Here is a 19583-nt window from a genome sequence, read left to right on the forward strand (position 1 = left end):
CATAAATGAATAAATAAATAAGATATGATTCTTCGTATTTTACTATGTCGCCACCATTTTTTTCATTGCCGATCCCCAAATAACCAGAAGAATATGGATCGATAGAGACAACACTACAATACAGTGTGATTTTAAGGTACAATGTTGTCTTGGAATCTGCATTTGTTATTTGACATTTTAAAAGGGTAGGTTGCATCAAGTAACGGGCTGTTGCAACTTTTTATTCTGATTAGTTATTATTAGTTGAAGTTCAATGAAGAATGACATACTTACTGGGCAAATGTGGGTGTACGACTCTAGTTTGAACATGAAAATTGTTTTGAATTAAAGCATTGTGATTAATCACATTTCAATACTTGACAGTAGAATGATTAAATTGGAGTACACTCCAGTGATCAGTAAAAAAAAAAAACGCTCATAGTTTTTTTTTGGTTTGTTTTGTTTTTGTTTTAACATCCTTTTGTATAACCTGTAGGACCTGGAATACATGGTGCACTGAAAAAAAGAAGGTCTATTTGTGATTGATCTTGAATCGTATTTGGCTCAATTTCATTTTTTTCCCTGTTATTAACGAAGTGAATCTCCCAAAGTCATTGGTACATCACTTTCTCCGGTGGAAAACACTGTCGAACATTGTAAAAAGAAAAATGCTTTATGCCCCTGATGTAATCAGTCTTTTGCATTTACAACGGTTATACCATTTTGTAATCATTCAATTTGTTTTCATTTCAACCAGTCAACACAGGGGGCGTTGAGTTGTTTTGCTGTGGGGGGTGCACGTCACCGACAGTGATTTCCGTCCTGCTCCTCTGACAGGCACCGTACCGCGGCAGAGCTGCTGCTCCTTCTTACATCGTCGCTGGGCAAATAAGGTGCGAAAGTGCCTCTGTTTTTGGGATCCTTGTAAAGGGTATTTGCATAGGTCTGTACTTTGACTTATCTGGTTTTCATCTAAAAGCCAATGCAATCCTCAATTTCGTTTGTAGGGCGCTTTTAGATGGTAAATGCTACACTAGCCTAGCAATGCTAACGGTTGCTATAGTGCTGTCATGTAACGTTAGCTAGCCGGTTAGCCTCTCAAATTCTGCGATCCCGCGTTCATGTCGGCTTCAGCCCAACATCAACAGCATCGCAGTCCGTAGGGGATTCTGTCTTGGGACAAACCTTTGGAGGCTGAGTGCGTTTGTGCTGTCTCGTCCTCTGACAGCTCCGAGCCAGCGGAGTTATGGAGACGCCGGGGAGGATAGCAGCCACTCCGGACAACCTGGACTTCACTGTGGAGAACGTGGAGAAGGTGGGAAAGTGGTGTTTGTGGAAGAGCGTGACATTGAGGAATATGATTTTTTTTCTTTTTTTTGCCTCGTATCTTCATTGTTGCATTGAGTAATTGGGCGGCAGATTGTTTCCGATTGCGTAAGGAGTGGTGCTCTTCTTGTTTTGAGCAGACATGTTACTGGACATGTCTGAGTGGACCTTGCTGCCCCTCCAATCCGGCTGTCTTTAATTCAGATGCATGTCTTGACCATTGGTGGTGGTGGTGGGGTTTGCTTGTTCTTACCTCATGCGCAAAGACATGTTCACCAATTGATGTCATTTTTGTTGATCGCTTAGTTCATGTGTGTAAACACATGATGAATGCTCACTCAATAAGTGTCTGTGATGTATGACTATGCCGGGTGGCTGTATGTTCCAATCCGTGAGCATGGGCGGTGAGACAATGGCGAGGATGGCTCAGTTGGAAGGACAGAGATGATGTGATGAGAGAGAGCAGAGGAGGGAAGGGAAGGGGGGAAGGGAGGGGCTGTGTAAAGGTTGATTTCTGTGATGGTGCCTCTAAGAAAAGCAGGGCGGAAGGGAGGAGGTCGGCGATGCGACACATATGATTAGAGGCAGGTTTTAATGTTGCAGATTCCCTTGGGTTCCGTCGACATTGTTTTTCCAGATGTTATTGCTTCAAGCAATGTTACTGCTGACGAAGCAAGGTGTGTGCTTCTTGAGTGATAGTTTTCAATACATTTTAATACAGTCTCATGAGGTGGTTGTTCATGATTTTGCAAAAAAAGTAGCCCTGAGTGTAAAGTTGAAATATCATTAAATTGTTTCCAGAGGAGGCATTTATTACAGTAGACTCTGCGTTCGATTATAATTTAATGCAGTCAGATATCGACGGGTGTAATTGCCAAGTCTGTTTTCTTACAGTTGTCATACAGTTTTTTTTTTACAGTTTTTTGTAATTTGTCATTTTAAATGGGTTGGTTGCGTCAAGTAATTCTGTATATTCAACATTATGTTTACGATTTAGAATTGTGCTTTTAGTGCAATGCATAAAGTTCCACTTCAATCGTACCTTTTACATCATTTTCTTTTTTTAATGACCAAAAGGAAAGTAAGCATTTCTCTTATTTATTAATTTTCTGGCAAGATAAAAGCACCTTTCAACCACCCCAACATGCTTAAAATACAGCATATGAGTCATGATATGTATTAATCTTTCCTATTTGTGCATATGCTGTCACAATCTGCTTTGTACTAATTACCCTATTGTGCAATCAGTAATCATAATTCCTCAATGTCAAAACCATCAAACGATTTTTTTATCATTGTTAGAATACAAAGTAAAACAGAAGCTTTGTGGTGGCCAACTGTCGTGATAGTGGATGTGTGCTGATGGAGATGATGGTTCCTGGTTCACAGTCTCTGTCCTTCGAAACAGTCTTTGTTCATTATTCGTGTTACAAAGTTCAACATTGTCTGGGATTTAATTTGGCATGAATGGATACATTTCCGCTTGTCTTCATCCACCTCCTCCTTACCACAAGAGTGGTATGTAGAATTTATCATATATCAGTTATTTGTAATGTCAAATGACAAATGTAGTGAAGCTGTTGAGAAATATCATGCTTAATCAATAACTATTAATATTTATTTCAATACAAAATGGTAGTAGTAGTGAAATGGACATGGTGCTTCTATCATTCTGTATATACAGTATGCTTTTAGTGTTAAGTAAATAACATAGATTCACAATAACCGACACATTTTTTGAGTTTATTTGCCACTGACATTGTAAACTGATGGCAACAAGGTATTTGTGTCTTGGCCATGTGCTATTCACAGCCACCCGCACAGTTTCTCCCAACAGTTTGTCTGCATTCCCTCATTAGTCACTGTTCCAGTTCAAGTCTTTGATTCGGAGTTATCCGAGCAACATGATGGGTTGTTGTGTGCTGGCACCTTCAATAAAACAGCATGAAAACTGCCATCAAATTACCACCAGGACTTTGACTGCGACAGATTCAGTCAACACCAGTGCCTCTGGTAGCAAGTTTTTTTTTCAGTTTCTGGATCAGAGGCTGGTTTTAGCTGTGTGTTAGTCATTTGCAGTAGTCAAGTAATGCATTTTAGATGCTCAGTGTTAAGGATACTCCTCTTGTAAAGTTTGCTGCTTCTGTATATTTGAAAACATCATGTAATTTTAGTCATAGTTTATTTGCTGGGTCCTTGTTATTTTGCCGTAGTGCCTTAAGTTCATGGATGCTAGTGCAGCAACCTTTAACAGTGTTAGAGCAGATGGTGAATTTGAAATACCTTCCTTCTTGATTTTGTTTGGTCTTATAGAATGGGGGCGGCAGTAGAAGGTGATGACCTTTAACAGTACCTGCCAAAACCACAGGCTACTTCAGGTGTAGCCATATGGTGCAGGCTGTTAACTACCATCTGCTATTGCTCGCGATTTGTGCATCAGATTTGAATGCACAAAAGTTCAAAATCCTTTCCAGTGTGTTCAGTTGTTCAAGACAATTGTACTCAGCTTTCTGTGTTCAAGGCTTTGGTGGAGAATTGTGTCAAGAGTGTCGAGAACATTTACATAAGGTCACATATAAGCACTCACTCACCAACAAACGTCCTCTGTTGTTGACGTTTATGTGCTGGAATTGTCTACTGAACACCAAAGGTTGGGTCAGGTAGCCTATATGACAAATGGTGGGAAGGTCACCTAAGGCACCACCTGGTATGTTAAATGGGCCCTAGTGACCCGAAGGACCAGAGAGATGGGGAAGCATGAGTCAGAGGACTCTGGAAGATGAAGATGTTTGTCGTCGTGAAGGACGACCGATTAAGAGAAGCTCAAGGGTACGCCTTCCCAAAGGGGGTGATTGACCGTCACATAGCTGAGTATGACTGTACCAACACTTTATTGTCTGTGTGCAGGCCATCCACACACAAAGATCAAAGCAGAACATTGTCCATTGCTCTGCACAAGACTAGAAGATGCATTGTGCCCTGTAATCGAACATGAAGTCGGAGTTATGATACACGCCATTATTGTAGCCTGACTGCACACCTGAGGGGGTGGACAGAGGACTGAAACAACTCCATGTGGTTTAGAGTAGAAGCCTGATAATGATTCATCCTGATAAATCATAGCATAATACCACACACTTTGTTTCATCGGTGGTAACTTGCAGGTCCCAACTCTTAGCATTTCTCTGTTCTTCTCCTGAGGGAAATATGTCACAGTCTATTTTAATCTCTCTGTCTTTGCATAATAGCTTAGAAGGTTCACACAAAGAATACCTGCTGCAGAAGATGTTGAAATGTCTTGTGTTAGTTGACACGAGCCACACATACCAGGCCTTTAATTCAAAATCAAAGGATTTTGCAAGAGCAAAATATTCTGGGCATAGTGAGTATTGGTGCATTATATTGCCTTTTTGTAAGCACAATGGAACCTTACCCGAAAGGCTCTATATCCACCAGCAAATGATTGACTGTATTTTATGGGGATAGCGTGCAACATCATATCCATCACGTTTTCTTGCCTAGTTGTCACAGAACTCCAGGCTATTTTAGACCGAAGTTATCTCAGTATGCAAGCAATGATGAATTGTGGGTTGTTATAAAAAGTTGAAGACCGAATATGTTTGTCAGTTTTATGTCCCATTTTGAAATACTTTTTGGCATATTTTATTGAGTTGAAACTTGACAAGATAATTTAATTTAGAACATTTGAATTTGCATTTTGATGTCATAATTGCACTATTCTTTCTTACAATTTACAGTTACGTCTTTACCGTTGGATTTCAAACATTTATGGGAAGAAGCCATTAGTGGATGAATCTGCCTCTCATATACAGTGGGCTGTCAGGAAAACGTCCTGTATTGGTTGCATGTTTGTCTTTGGCCCCACAGAGATAAAAACAAAACACTAAAAACCTTCTAATGATAGGTCACTTATTTATGAGTACATCCCTCCTTATTTAAGTTGGTGTGGTGTATTCAGGGATGTTTTTTGGGTGTAATACAATCAAATGCTGTCATTACTATTGTTTTTAAAATGTCTAAAATATAATCACATAGTACCCCATTACCCAGTCAGTTATGCCAATTCTCATTTCATACCACATCCAACTGTAGAGTGAAGAGACTGGGTTTCTACATTCATTTAGACTACTTTCAACTTAATCCAACCTTTTTTGTCTTTCTGCTTTAGGCCCTGCACCAGTTGTACTATGATCCCAATATTGACAACAAGAACCTAGCCCAGAAATGGCTAATGCAGGCCCAGGTGTCTCCTCAGGCCTGGCACTTCTGTTGGGTCCTACTTAGTCCAAATAAGGTACAGTTGACAAGTGCGTTGGGTGATGTTTCTCTTTTACAAACGTCATTTGATTTGATTGTAGGTGCCGGAGATCCAGTATTTTGGTGCCAGCGCCCTGCACACCAAGATTTCTCGGTACTGGTCAGACATTCCCACAGATCAGTACGAGTCTCTCAAGAGCCAGCTGTTTTCCCAAATCGCCTGCTTCTCATCGGGCTCCAAAATGGTGCTCACTCGGCTGTGTGTGGCCCTGGCTTCACTGGCACTCAACACCATGCCAGAAGCTTGGCCTGGAGCTGTGTCAGAGATGGTGCGAGTGTTCCAGGAGGAAGGGGGTGGGGTGGATGGACGGGCACGCTGCCTGGCATTGTTGGAGTTACTCACCGTCCTTCCTGAAGAATTCCAAACAAGCCGTTTACCACAATACAGAAAGGGACAGGTATGAGTGGCACTTTAAGCTATTCATGTGCAAAATATATGTTAAATTATCTGGTTTTCTTTGGTTTTGCCGTAATCTTGGTTCCCCCTTCAATTCCCTGGTGTGAATGAAGCAGCCCGACTGATGTATTGAAGTTGTTTTAACATTAATTTCTTAAATTATTTTTAAGAATATTGAGATTGATTTTATTCATAAATAAGTCACACTGGTCTATAGGCCGCAGGTGCAGCTGTGCAATCGCCACCATAGAAAATTGTTTTCCGTGTACCGGAGTAAGGTTGCGCGAGTGACATAAGAAAACGTCACTTCTGAATTGTTTTTGAAAATGCGGTCCCATATCGAGACTGATGATGAATATGAACTCGGCAATGTTTTGAACATGCTTAATGCTGTTCATATAATTAAACTCGTCCCAACAGACCGCTTCCACAGCCACTCTCAGCTGCTGCGCAAAGCTATGGCAGCAGGGAATGCACATGAGTGGAAACTGTGCAGTCAGCGCTTTAATGTCAGCGCAACACCTGTAATGTCATTGGTCAGATGTAGTGAGGCTGAATATCTTGACAGCAAGAAGCAGTTTCCCCATAAAATCTGTATATTAGTTACAGCGTTATTCAAGCCACGGAGTTCTGAGTGTGTGGGGAAAAAAATAGCATCATATAGTCTGGTAATCACGGTAGTCATCATCTTGCCTGTGTTGTAACAATGCAAGGTTGACAGAACATTTTGGTCAATAATATACTCATGTCGTAATTAATGACACTATGTCACTATGTCAATTGTGGATGTTGAATTAAACTTTTGGGATTTTAACACTTGACCGTATAAACATATTGACCTCATCTCCAAGGATCTCTTTACAGTTCCAATTTAGAGCCTGTGGAATTAGTGGGAAAGTGTGTTGTTGGATAACTCCGTACTTTTTACTGCCTAACCTTTCAGGTTCGGGGTGCACTAGGCCGGGAGTGGGGCTCAGTGTGTCCTTTGCTGCAGCAACTTCTGCGAAGGACAGACAGCCCCGGAGCAGTGAAAGCCCGTGTGATGCGCTGCCTGTCATCTTGGGTTTTGTTAGATGTTCCTCTCAGCGAAAGTGAAGACCTGGTGCATGACTGCTTCAGTGCACTTACAGACCCTGAGCTCTTCGACACAGCAGTGGAGGCCATAGTCAATGCCATCTCCCAGCCTGACTCCCAAAGGTTGGTGCATGTATATTTTAAAGTCCATCCATCCATCCATCCATCCATCCATCCATCCATCCATCCATCCATCCATCCATCCATCCCACCAGCTTATATGAAGTTTTGACTCAGCATGTGTGAAATTATTGTGGCGTTATGGTGACTGTCCATGGATAAAATTACTTACCTAAAACTGAGCCTAAAACCACTAAGTGTAGCCAAGGTGTCATAACAAACAATGCCATTTTTTCTAACCTATAAAGTATAGTATAAATTAAACAGAGGCATTGGTGGGGCGAAGTTTATTCACCAAGCCTGGCGCTCTCTGTACTGCTGGGGTATGAGGATGGGAAGGATTCAGGGAAAGTTGACTGCTTGGGGGAAGAGCTGCATTACTCGGTTGGCTTGTGTCTCCATGGTAACATGGCTGGGAAGAGATGTCATCATGCTTTGGTTGATTCAGACGTGGCAGCCCACTATTACCACCCCCTGAGAGAAGATTGAAGTAATTGGAGTTGCGCTTGAAAAAAAAGATGTAGGGAAATTATTGGGCGAAGCCACTTAAATATTAACTTCTGTGTATTCCATTCATCTTCCACAAAAGTCAAGGTCTATTTATGGATTCATGTTCTTTGTTCATATACATTTAGATTTATTCATGCTCTTTGCTTTCTTCTCTCCCACTGTTTAAACACATTACTGTCAACTCATTTGGGGGTATGCTATTGGTCTGACTGCATCCTGTTGCCTGGCAACCAATTTCCCCTGTCTCCAAGTGTTGCAGTAATTGCAGGGGGATCAGAGGTGGGGTGAGCAGAGGAAAGTAGTGGGGGAAAAAGAATAATGGAGCCCGGGAGGACAAGTGATTGTAACAGGAACAAAACGAGATTAAGGACACCGTCACGATAAAACAGAATTACTGAGAAGAGACGAGATCCAAATTATTCAGCACTTTTAATCATCACTGACACATGAGCTCCCGCTTCTGGCAGAGAGCATGACCCCTATGTACGGGAGGTCTTGTTAAAAATAAATGATTTTGCAATATGCTACTGAAGGATGCACAAGTGCAGAGTGCCGCACACATGCTTTTATACTCTCACACTCTCAGCTGCTGTCAGCCCTGTTACTGTTGCACATATTTATACTTTTAAGCATGAGGCATGGTTGCATTAGAAGCTCTCACAGAGCCACATCATCGCCTCAGTGACATTCTGGCCTCCATTCACATTTGGCTTTTCAAAATGCCATACCTTTAGTGGCTGACATTAATGATGACTGATGAACGTATGGAGCTTTGACCCCTGGGAGGATCTGTGAGCAAATATCTGTAGTAATACTTCTACTCCAATCTGTTCATGAGCCAGCAAAAAATATTTATTTTGTTTTGGTATCAAGGTGAAGAAGACACTTGTAGCAATTGTCTATGTGGAGTAACAGGACTCTTGAGCAAAGCTAAAGAAGCTGGGGATGGCATTTGTGACAGAAGTATTCGTCAACAGCTTTACTTTTTGTCTGTTCTTTCAGATATGTTAACACTTTGCTCAAACTAGTCCCTCAAGTTCTGGCACTACAGGAGCAGCTAAGAGAAGCTGTTCAGAATGGAGACATGGAGACGTGCCATGGAATCTGCAGAATTGCAGTCACCCTGGGAGAAAACCATTCCAGGTGTGTTTTCAAATTCAAACTTAGGACATGCTTGAGGACGTATGTCTCTAGAAGATGCTTGGAAAGAAATCTGTTGGGTGACCTGCTCACCTTACATGTGTTATGCGAAAATTGAAAATGGATTTTGATGGTTGCTTTGGGTTCCAAGCAACTTCTACACCAAGGATAGTTGTCACTGTTTAAAGTGATAAAACTTACCACATAGTAATGTGATTTATTACTACTTATTTATTCCTCATGTATCATCAGATGAATAAGGACTTGAGCACTAGCATGCTCCACGTCTTTCTCTGTTGAAATGATTTCTTTCAATGCCTTCTCCTACTTCCTCTAGGGCTTTATTGGAGCAGGTAGATCACTGGCAAGGTTTCCTGGCGTTAGTCAACATGATCATGTTCTGTACTGGAATACCAGGCCACTACCCTGTCAACGAAACCACCAGCTCCCTCACACTCACCTTCTGGTATACATTACAAGTAAGAAATCTCACATTGAATGTCTGTGATGCCTTGTACTGCATAGTCACTCTGTTTATGTTTTGGCATGCTCTCTGCTTGATATGATGAGTGTCAATCCGAAAATGATGCAGTTTCATACATACAATCACCTGTTTCCCTCCCAGGATGAGATCATGTCCTTTGAATCAGAAAAGCAGGCTGTGTATCTGCAAGTGTACAGACCAGTATACTTTCAGCTGGTGGATGTTCTTCTTCACAAAGCCCAGTTCCCGTCAGATTCAGAGTATGCATCCTGGTCATCAGATGAAAAAGAACAGTTACGGATCTACAGGTTAGTAGGTGTTGCTCTGCAAGAGAGATCCATTTCTGTGACATATGTACTGCAATGGCAAATAGTTACAGATTGGAGGGACAACTGAAATGTCTGCTTGGCTTCCTCTAGGGTGGATATCTCAGACACACTCATGTATGTCTATGAAATGCTTGGGGCAGAGCTGCTGAGCAACCTGTATGATAAACTGGGAAGACTGTTGACTAATGTAGAGGAACCAACGTCATGGCAAGTATGTGAGAGTCTTAATTTTGGTTCAGAAAATGTATCGTGCTGATTTTCTTGAAAATCACCAGTAAATTTGCTCAAATTCAACAAGTCATTTTATTGCTGAATTTCATTGTTTGCTGCGTGCCCACACTGACTGTCATCGTGTCTTCCAGCACACAGAAGCTTTGCTGTATGGATTTCAGTCCATAGCAGAGACCATTGATGTCAATTACTCGGATGTCATTCCAGGCCTCATAGGGCTCATCCCACGAATCAGCATCACCAATGTACAGTTGGCTGACACAGTGATGTTCACTATAGGTGAGAAAATGCAATTTCCCCATCCCCATCATTGATGCACAGTAAACATTGTCAAATAATCCTCGTCTGAACTGTTAATGCCATCTCCTTCTCGTCTCTATTTCAAGGAGCTCTGGCTGAGTGGTTGGCGGATCACCCAGTAATGCTCAGCAGTGTCCTGCCCTTAGTTTTACAGGCTTTAGGGAACCCGGATCTTTCCGTTTCCTCCGTCTCCACTCTCAAAAAGATCTGTAGGGAATGTAAATATGACCTCCCACCCTATGCAACCAACATAGTTGCAGTTTCCCAGGTAAATGTTCTTAGTTTATGATGTACTTTGATTTTAAATGTATTATTCTAAACATCTTTTTCCCTCCAGGAGGTCCTAATTAAACAGATTCACAAGGTCAGTCATTGTTTCTCCTCTTTTCTGTCAGTAGTGGTTTACTATCTATGCTGACAAAATCTATATATTTATGTAAGCGTGTTGTGCAATAAATTGTATTGTTATACAATAGCAGTGTGGGATTAGATTAGATTAGATTAGTGTCACAGCAGCAACAACAACACAACACAAACTTCAAATAATAAATATTATTAATGCAAAAATCTATTTTTGAATATAAACCTTATATTACTAATGTCATTTGTCCCTGTTTTTTAGACGAGTCAGTGTATGTGGCTGATGCAGGCGCTTGGCTTTTTGCTCTCAGCACTGCCGGTAGAAGAGATTTTGAGAAACCTTCACTCCCTAATCACCCCCTACATTCAGCAACTGGAGAAGCTGGCGGATGAGACGGTGAGTATCTCACTCAGGCTGTCGAAGTTCACACAAAGACACACACCCACGCAACAGAGCAGACACAGTTGGACACTGGCCAGTAGGAACAGGCTTCATGTCTGCATGACGTCAGCTGCGGGGGAACATGGCTCTGCAGGACCAGATTCACCCATCACTATAGGATGGTGACACACTTGAAAGTATCACTCACATGCACACTGATAACTGAGAGTGTGTCTTGCACTTACACGAAAAACATTCCAGAGGTTCTGCAGTTCAATAGCTAGTAAACATTTATTTGAGAGTTTTAACTTAACCAAATACAGTTGATATTTAATATAGAGATTTCGCGTATCATCTCATCGTAATTGCCATTTTCAATTGTCGGTATTTAATTTGCATGCATCTCACCTCCAGGACAAAGTCCTTGTTGTTTTCTGTATAGTATTTGATGAGCCAGCATTACATCAGACTGAATAATTAGGTGCCGCACCCACATCCATACGTATACTGACACCTAGTGGACAGACCTTTACGCTCCAAAACAGACTCCTTGCTGATAGCTTTTAATTGATTTTACATGTGCCTTTGTAGTCATTGTTAGTGGCATCCCATAGATTGTTGTGCACCTTTATATAGTACTTTATATTGCATTTACCCATAAATTATTGTATCGGGAAAAAAATCACAAAGTAAAAGCTATCCACTCTCAAAAAAATGAATCTTTCTGTCTTTTTTGACCCCATAGCCAAACCCTTCTAATAAGCTGGCAATCATCCACATCCTGGGGCTGTTGTCCAATCTCTTCACCACGCTTGACATCAGCAAGCAGGATGATGACTCAGCGGATGGCTCCGCACCACCTGTCAAAACAGCTCCACCCACAACTGGACCCAACCCAGTACGTAACATATCCCATCAACGTCTCTTAATTTGGTTGAGCAAATACACTAGTTCAATCTACAATTATGATTTCATAGTTTGAAAGTCATATTAACTGATGCACGAGTATAACTGTATAGACCACATCCGGCTTTGCTCCAGGATGTAGTGTCCACCCTGTGTGTAATACTAGACAGTATTCAAATGGATACATTTGCTACCATTCGACCTTAACAGTATATCTGCTGCGGGACATTCCTCCATGTGAAATGCTAATGTTGCTGTTCGAAACTGTCTCTTAATTCCCTCCTTGTGTTTCAGGTTGTGGTTGTTTTGCAGCAAGTGTTTGCTCTAATACAGAAGGTACTGAGCAAGTGGCTCAATGACTCCCAGGTTGTAGAGGTGAGTCTTACATAATTTGCTTTTCCTTTTCTTTCTTTTTTTAATCTACAACTGTGAACCTAATCAAATGTGACATTTTAGAGTAAAACTGATGTCATGTTCGTCCTCAGGCAGTGTGTGCCATCTTTGAAAAGTCTGTTAAGACACTGCTACATGATTTTGCTCCCATGGTTTCCTCTCTGAGCGAAATGCTAGGGCAGATGTACAGTACAGTTCCCCAAGCTTCAGCACTCGACCTCACGAGACAGGTACTGTTCTACTTAACAGCAATGCCTTGTTGACATCCCAGGTTGTTTAATAATCATAATTCAAATAATCATAATTCTAGTGTAGTCTGATGAGCAGTGGTCTGACAGTCAAGTGCATAGACAGTTTGTGTTGCCCTTTCAGATGGTTCATATCTTTGCCAGTGAGCCGGAACAGTTTCCACCCATCAAGGCTCTGTTCGAACATGTGACCTCGGTAACACTGTCCATATTTCATCAAGGTAGGAGGTCTTGTTCTGGTGTGCTCTTCCATGTGCAAAAATTCTGTCAGCGTATTTTTATTTTAATTGGTAACATTTGTTACAAAAGGGAGCTCTCGACAGTCTTGTGTTTTGATTTAATTGTTGTTTTTGGAAATGCCAATTATGTGAGTGCTTTTGTTATTAAGCAAGGTTGCAAAAAATGTTCAACTCTCTGTGTCTGAATTCATCTTTTACATGTTTGTTCCTGTCTGTTTTTGTAAGACACTGTCAGAATCTGAAATTAAGATTGCTATGTTTTCAAGGTCATGTGATCAAAATATGAATTTTCACATTCAAAATACGTAAGCAGATAGAAAAAAAATATGCTTCAGTGGATCCTTCAAAATGTTGTTTCTCAAAACAAAGAGTATTTGGAAATATGTATAAATGTAAACATACACCATTCGGTCAGAGTATTAATCAATTGAAGTAGTTTAGGCAGCCTGAAATATCATGATGCGAATGTGATTCACACCAATGTCTTCAACAATGAAGGGTGCTCATGCGTGCTGTGCAACGGTACACTTGGTTCTTGTGCATACTCTGCCTTCCTGCTTCCCTTTTTGTTACCCTTTTATGCACCTTTCCTGCTTTGATTGGCCGAACGTTGTCTGCTACCCCTCCTCCTGCCTTTAAACTAGCTGGAGCAGAAAACACGAGCTTATGAATTTGAGACTGATGATTGACTGGCTGGGTAGCTCGCGGCAGATACTTGATGTACCTGAAATAGAGATCGTCTCCATCACTCTGAGTGAAGCCTTATACACTCTTATCAGGGGAGTGGGAGTGTGTGCACGAGTGCTGGAGGGTATATTGAGCAGGACGCCTGCTGGAGTGTGGGAACAGCAAGAACTGGGTGCTGACTATAGATGCTTGTCCATTTCATGAAGAGATTGATCCTCAATCTGGAGGTGAATATTTCTGTGTGGAGGAATTGTGTGTGTCATTCATCTACGGTACCTCGAAACAAGCCTTGTAGTCCATGTCCAGTCGTTAAGTGGCTTAAATCTATAGTTTTGGGTTCACCTTTGAAGCAAAGGGGTGTTGTTGACCATCTGTGAATGGACCCCTAATGACAAGCTGCTGCCCTGAGACACTTTTTCTGCTACAGATGCACTTTATTTTTCCATGATCTTACCTGCCAATGGGGCAGCAGGTGCTCGGGGTCTGTTCAGATTTGGTGCCCCTTTAACAGTAACAGAGGTGCATCCTGGGTTTCCACTCCAGACCACTTTTGGTTCTTTAGGTTTTTTTCCTTTTCTCTCGTTATTTTTACCTTCTCTCCAAGCAGACCCATGTCTTTGTCTTCAGCCTGTTTTTTTTCTTCTTTTGGTTGGTCTGTTCTGCCAAGACTGTTCCAAAGCTTCATATGCCCCCCCACTCCCCTTTGTTCCTTATCCACCTGTGAATTATTTCAATGAAATATTTTTATTTCTCTTTTATTTCCACATGACTGTTGAATCTATTCAGTTGCTGTTTGTATATTATTCTCTTATGATTTGTTAAGTTTCATCTTTATTATATTTTAGGACCCAGGGATCATCCTGATATTGTTGATTCATTTATGCAACTCCAAGCTCAGGTGTGTTTTTGGTTTCTTATTTCATTCACTTTGGGTTTCTCTCTCTTCTATTTTCTATCTCCCTGTCCTTTTCTTTCTTTCTGTCCTTTTTTATTGGGCCCAAAATATGGCCTTTCATGAAAGAGTGGCAGTGGAATAAATAATGAGAGGAAGTACCTGCCTCAAAAGCACCTGAAAGCTAACAATCACCTTGCAACACGAGTTCCCCTAAACCAAACCTAAGTCATCCCGACAAGCAAAATGTTGGCTGATGTACATAGAACCTATGGTAAGGACTGTTCTTACCATATCATTTATCATCTTTTTGTTATCAGAAAAAAAATGTTGCTTTGATAGGAGCCTACAAATAAAAAGAGGTTTTGATGTCTCTATAGTTTTTCACTGTTGACAATGTTGACTGTGAGGAATGTTATTATTGCCTTTAGAAGGGAGGAAGCGCTCCAGTGCCTCGCGTTCGACTTTATGAGGACGGCCAGCCCACACAACTGAGAACACTTGCATACCATAGTTTTACACTGAATTAAAAAGGCAAAACAAAAAGGTTGTAGGTTGTACATTTAGCAAAAAGATAGTTTATTTGGCTTTTTGTTGATTTAAGGCATTTATTTAAGAATATAATTCTGCCATTATTGCAAGGATGCTCTATACAAAAATAAAAGCTAGCATGAAAATCATATCAAAGTAGAAACAATATTGCTGTATCTCTATCATTTGCTCTAGCTCAAGTTGCTCAAATATCCTCTTGACTATCGCAGCGTATGGCAGATTCTGAATGAAGGCTACATATTTTATGCCCGGGGACTTGTTCTCGTCTCACTCTCTGGCTTTGGCATCTATTTTAAGATGTCTACTGATTTTGACATTTTTGGACAGAGACCTTAATAGAGAGTGGGGGACAAGCTGAAAGGATGTCCCCCTGCATAAGTCACATTTCAGTGACTGAGGTTATCTAGTGAAGAAATAGAGGAGCGCTCACAAAAGAATATGACAGATATCTTTTAGGAATAATTATGTAGACGGGTTCCTCTTACTTTGTAAACCTCATGCATATCATGGACAGTGCCCTTAATATTGCTTAACAAAAAGGATGTTTTGCCTTTTTAAATGTATTGATCCAGACTTGCTTTATTTTGCATTGGGGTGCAAGTGTGTCTATGGTGTTGCTTGGTGACGGATTAGCTCCGCTCTCCTCCCCATCATTCCCTGCCAGAGCCCATCAAAGCCAAATTGAATTAATATTCAACAATATTAATCAGTTACCGAACAAATTGGCTGATGGCTCGAACTTTTTGTCTTCAGTCTACATTCCTCTTGCTTTTGTTTTCTATCTTGGGATAGATCTGACCTCCACCTCTGTCCCTCTCTCCTCTCTCCATCTGAATAAGTTTGTTATTGTATTTCTCTTTATCTGCACATGTTAATTATTTACACCCTTCTGTTGCATATTCAATCCAGTCAACTACAATGAAAAGTAATGAATATTGATAATTGAAAATCGGATCACCATTGCCTTAAGTTTAAGTTTATAATATTTTTATAGTTTGATTTTTTTGCAATTTGTTTGTTATACTTGCTGAGTTTTTCACTGAGGGATGGGTTTGGATTTTTCCATATCAAACAAGCTAAGGTAGCTACAGAGCCTGGTAGGCAGATCTGCTTCCAAACACGTGCTGCTGGCAGATCTGGCTGCCAGGCTGAGCGGGCATTGTTGATATTTTGAAGGATCTTATGCAGTGGAATGTGGTGAAGCACTGCTGCCTGGGTCAAGCTGTCAGAAACATCACATGTGTAACGCTTCTATCTGCCTCTTAGGCCCTCAAACGGAAACCCGATTTGTTCTTGTCTGATTCTCTGGATGTGAAGGCAGTTTTCCACTGTGGTGAGTTTGCTTACTCTAACTACTCTCTGAAGCTGCTGAGGAGTCATGGACTGACTCCAACGGCACGCATCATTGGAAAGTGCTCTCACTCACTCCTTTTCTCACTTGCAGGGATTCTGTCACTCAAATTTCCTGAGGCTCCAACGGTCAAATCAACATGCTTGTTCTTTGTAAGAACATCTCATTAGTAGACAGTATATATTGCGATACGTCTGTTAACATTATTTGCATGGCTGACACGGTCATTTCTGCCCTAGACTGAGTTGTTGCCACACTGCTCAGATGTGCCCCCAGTGGCCAGAGTGGTGCAGGAGGATGGAAAGATCTTGCTGCAGGCACTGCTAGAGGTGAGAACCTCATCACTTCATTTATGCTTGCACATTAGTTATTGTCTAATAATTCCATCTTTGGGTTCTCCAGGGCATTGGGGGTGGAACGTCTCGAAGCCTGATGGACCAGTTTGCAGACGTGATGTTCTCTCTGAACAAGCATTGCTTTACACTGCTGACTGTGTGGTTGAAAGAGGTGCTGCAGCCCCCTGGATTCCCGTCAACGAGGGTTACAGCTGAACAAAAACAACACTTCACACAACAGATTCTCAGGTAGTTCTCCTGAATGGTTAAATACATGTCATTTACCTTCTACTCGACAGCTTTTTTTCCTCAGTCCAGAATGTGGACTGTAGTTAATGTAGTTAAAGTTAATGGGTCATTTTTTAATATAAATTCTAAAGGAATAGACCTGTTTCCAAGAGAAGACTTTTTTTTACTTTGTAATGGATTGTCTCATGAGAGTTTTTGGATGAGTTGATTCCTCTGTGTCATTTCCCGGTTAATTAATTCACACTTCTGTTCTGCTCATTCATTTCTGCAGAGAGCGTGTGAATAAGAGGAGGGTGAAGGAGATAGTGAAGGAGTTCACTCTTCTGTGCCGAGGTCTTCATGGGACAGAATACGCAGCAGAGTACTGAAACTCAAACCTTGAACTCTCTCGTAACTGTGACCTCTGCTCTCGGTGCAAACAGCCACACAGTTCCTACCAACCAGTGATGATCACATGATTGTAATACTTATCACCTGCCGCGAAACAAGACATGAAACCATTCCAGCAAAGACAACCCAACCAATATCTGGACAAAATGGCGCCCGCAGTGGTGTTCTCCCTGGCGCACCGGCTGTACTCGCAATTATGCGCAGGTTTCTCCTGTCAGTAGAGCTACGACTAGTCCTGCAGCTGCCTCCTCCGTACAGTCTTGTTCTGCCTTTTAAAATATTGCTGTGGCTTGTAGGGTGTTCCCTGGTGACTAGCACACACATGACATGAAAGTGATATCGTATGTAGCTACTAGACATTTTATATATGAAATCAAGCAACTATCAAAATAAATGTGTATGTATTCACGTATGAGGAGATGGAGAAGGATAGTCCTGCTGCTGCTAATAGATAAAGAGGACTTAAATCCAGGAGTTCTGACCAAAACTTTCTATCTTGACAGTTCACCTCATACGTGATTTCTATCTCTGCATTTGCCAAATTAACAGTCGAAAATGGCATTTAAAGAGGCATTAGAGGGCAACAATCCTCTGAAATGCTGGCCATGTCCTCCTCTTACCATGTACATACATGTCACTCTGCAGTCCCTCCGCTAAACCAGGTGTGTCCAAGGTTAATTGTGACTATAAGTGGCAGGCAATGTGGGGTGAAAGAGAGAAATGATTCTCATGTAAGAACTATTAGTCACTGTAATGCAAAAATATTAATCAAGTTGTGCATATTAACAGTTATACGGAACACCTCTGTGTTCTTCTGTTTACTTATGAGAGTCCGTGTGAACATAGATGTGTTGTTTTCTCAATCTTTCAGTGCACTTATGTTGGACCTACAGCACACATTCATAACCTCCAATTTTTGTACACTAAGAGCTCAACCATGTTTCACGCGCACTAAATTTCGCCTGAGTCAATGTGCACGGTCGGCTCCGATGCTCGCTGCAACTCACGCCCAACAATCACACCTTCCAATCGTGGAATAACAATTCGCTGACGCGTCTACTGTGACTGTTCTCTTGGTCTGCACACCAGCTACTTCATGTTTGAGATCCTCATGAGCAAGTTCCCAAAATGCTTTTAACTATCTGTAGCACTCCCTTGGAGAGCATCCAGAAAGAAGAAGGTAGCAGTGTGCTGTGAGGCAAAGCCTCAGTCTGCTACTTCAGATTCCTGGGGATATAACTGGATATAGCGATGTGAGAACTGAAAGGAAGTTGTTCAGTGGGACTCAGCGGAACCAGTTGGTATCCAAGAACACTCAGCATTGAAATGTACTTTGTGGTCTCTGATATGACTTTATCTAAATCTTATCCTACTGTCTTATCCAAGGTGCCTGCAGACATGTAGCATGTGTGTGTGTTTTGTTGGGGCTAACAGAGAGTTTGTAAATGAGGGGGGCAACATCCAAGTTGGATTTGTGAATATGAGGACGTTCAGTACTGACCCTGGACCTGTTGCGTGTCTCTACGAGGCAAAAAAGATGAAGATCATGGTATAAACAAAGAGAAGTAGGCAGAATAGGAGGAGTATGACGTGTATTTTGTTTTTTGTACCCTGGCTTTAATTTATTAAATATATTCAAGACTGCTGCTCCTGACTTGTCTATGTGTGGGAAGAGTTCATTGTTATTCCATACATTGAGTTGATGTATCTTTGCAAATCCTGTTTGCTATGAAGAACTTCAAAGCAAAACTGATTTATATTTTTGGCAAATTCCAATTCCATTTTTATAGTCAGGATCATTAACCACACCTCACCTGCAAGTTTAATGTCTAATGCAGGGGTCACCAAAGTGTTCCAGAAAGGGCCGCATTGGGTGCCGGTTTGTTCAAACCAATCCAGAACACACAGTTTAACCAGTCAAATGTCTTCTGAAACAAGCAGTCGCTGACTTCTGACTACCTGCTTGGTGAAGTGGTGTGTGTTGATTGGTTGGAACAAAAACCCAAACCGATTTCGGCCCTTTCTGGAACAGTTTGGTGACCCCTGGACTAATGATCTGCGATAGTGCTCTCTTCCTGCAAGGAGCATGCACTGCACTGTGGAAAAAGTGAATGTGACGTGAAATGCGCCTCACACCACAAACGTAGAATGTTACAATACTTTAACAATGAATATAAATCAGTTTAACATAGTGATGGTCATACAAGGTCACTAGCATAGACTTCCCCCCATCTTATTGGTCTTGTAAAGTTAAAACAATAACCAACGTTATACAGTTATATACCGATATATTGTAAGACATTTTCAATGGAAAACTTCTATGAACCATGGACTTGGAGATGCTGATCTTGGTACCTTGACTCGGACAAAT

General features: G+C 41.3%; 1 protein-coding gene across 3 annotated transcripts; it reads left to right on the forward strand.

The window, feature by feature from the left end:
- The first annotated feature begins 804 nt into the window (after nucleotides 1-804).
- On the forward strand, nucleotides 805-18858 carry LOC128748737 (importin-13-like). 3 transcript variants are annotated; one of them, XM_053847703.1, is made up of 23 exons: nucleotides 805-922; nucleotides 1208-1294; nucleotides 5495-5620; nucleotides 5685-6041; nucleotides 6984-7237; nucleotides 8747-8887; nucleotides 9222-9363; nucleotides 9510-9676; nucleotides 9788-9908; nucleotides 10060-10207; nucleotides 10315-10496; nucleotides 10566-10592; nucleotides 10851-10985; nucleotides 11716-11868; nucleotides 12171-12251; nucleotides 12362-12499; nucleotides 12642-12738; nucleotides 14289-14341; nucleotides 16154-16220; nucleotides 16332-16390; nucleotides 16478-16567; nucleotides 16641-16822; nucleotides 17094-18858. In XM_053847703.1, exons 2-23 carry the CDS (start codon nucleotides 1226-1228, stop codon nucleotides 17188-17190), a joined length of 2886 nt encoding a protein of 961 aa, XP_053703678.1. In that variant the 5' UTR covers nucleotides 805-922; nucleotides 1208-1225; the 3' UTR covers nucleotides 17191-18858. The 3 variants fall into 3 exon arrangements, 2 of the variants coding, with proteins under 2 accessions (XP_053703678.1, XP_053703685.1); XM_053847710.1 differs by having other exon boundaries at nucleotides 807-872; XR_008412836.1 differs by lacking the exons at nucleotides 14289-14341; nucleotides 16641-16822; nucleotides 17094-18858 and having other exon boundaries at nucleotides 16478-16566.
- Nucleotides 18859-19583: the final 725 nt, after the last annotated feature.

Source organism: Synchiropus splendidus, chromosome 1 (genome assembly GCF_027744825.2).
Source record: "Synchiropus splendidus isolate RoL2022-P1 chromosome 1, RoL_Sspl_1.0, whole genome shotgun sequence".
In the NCBI taxonomy this organism is placed as follows: Eukaryota; Metazoa; Chordata; class Actinopteri; order Syngnathiformes; family Callionymidae; genus Synchiropus; species Synchiropus splendidus.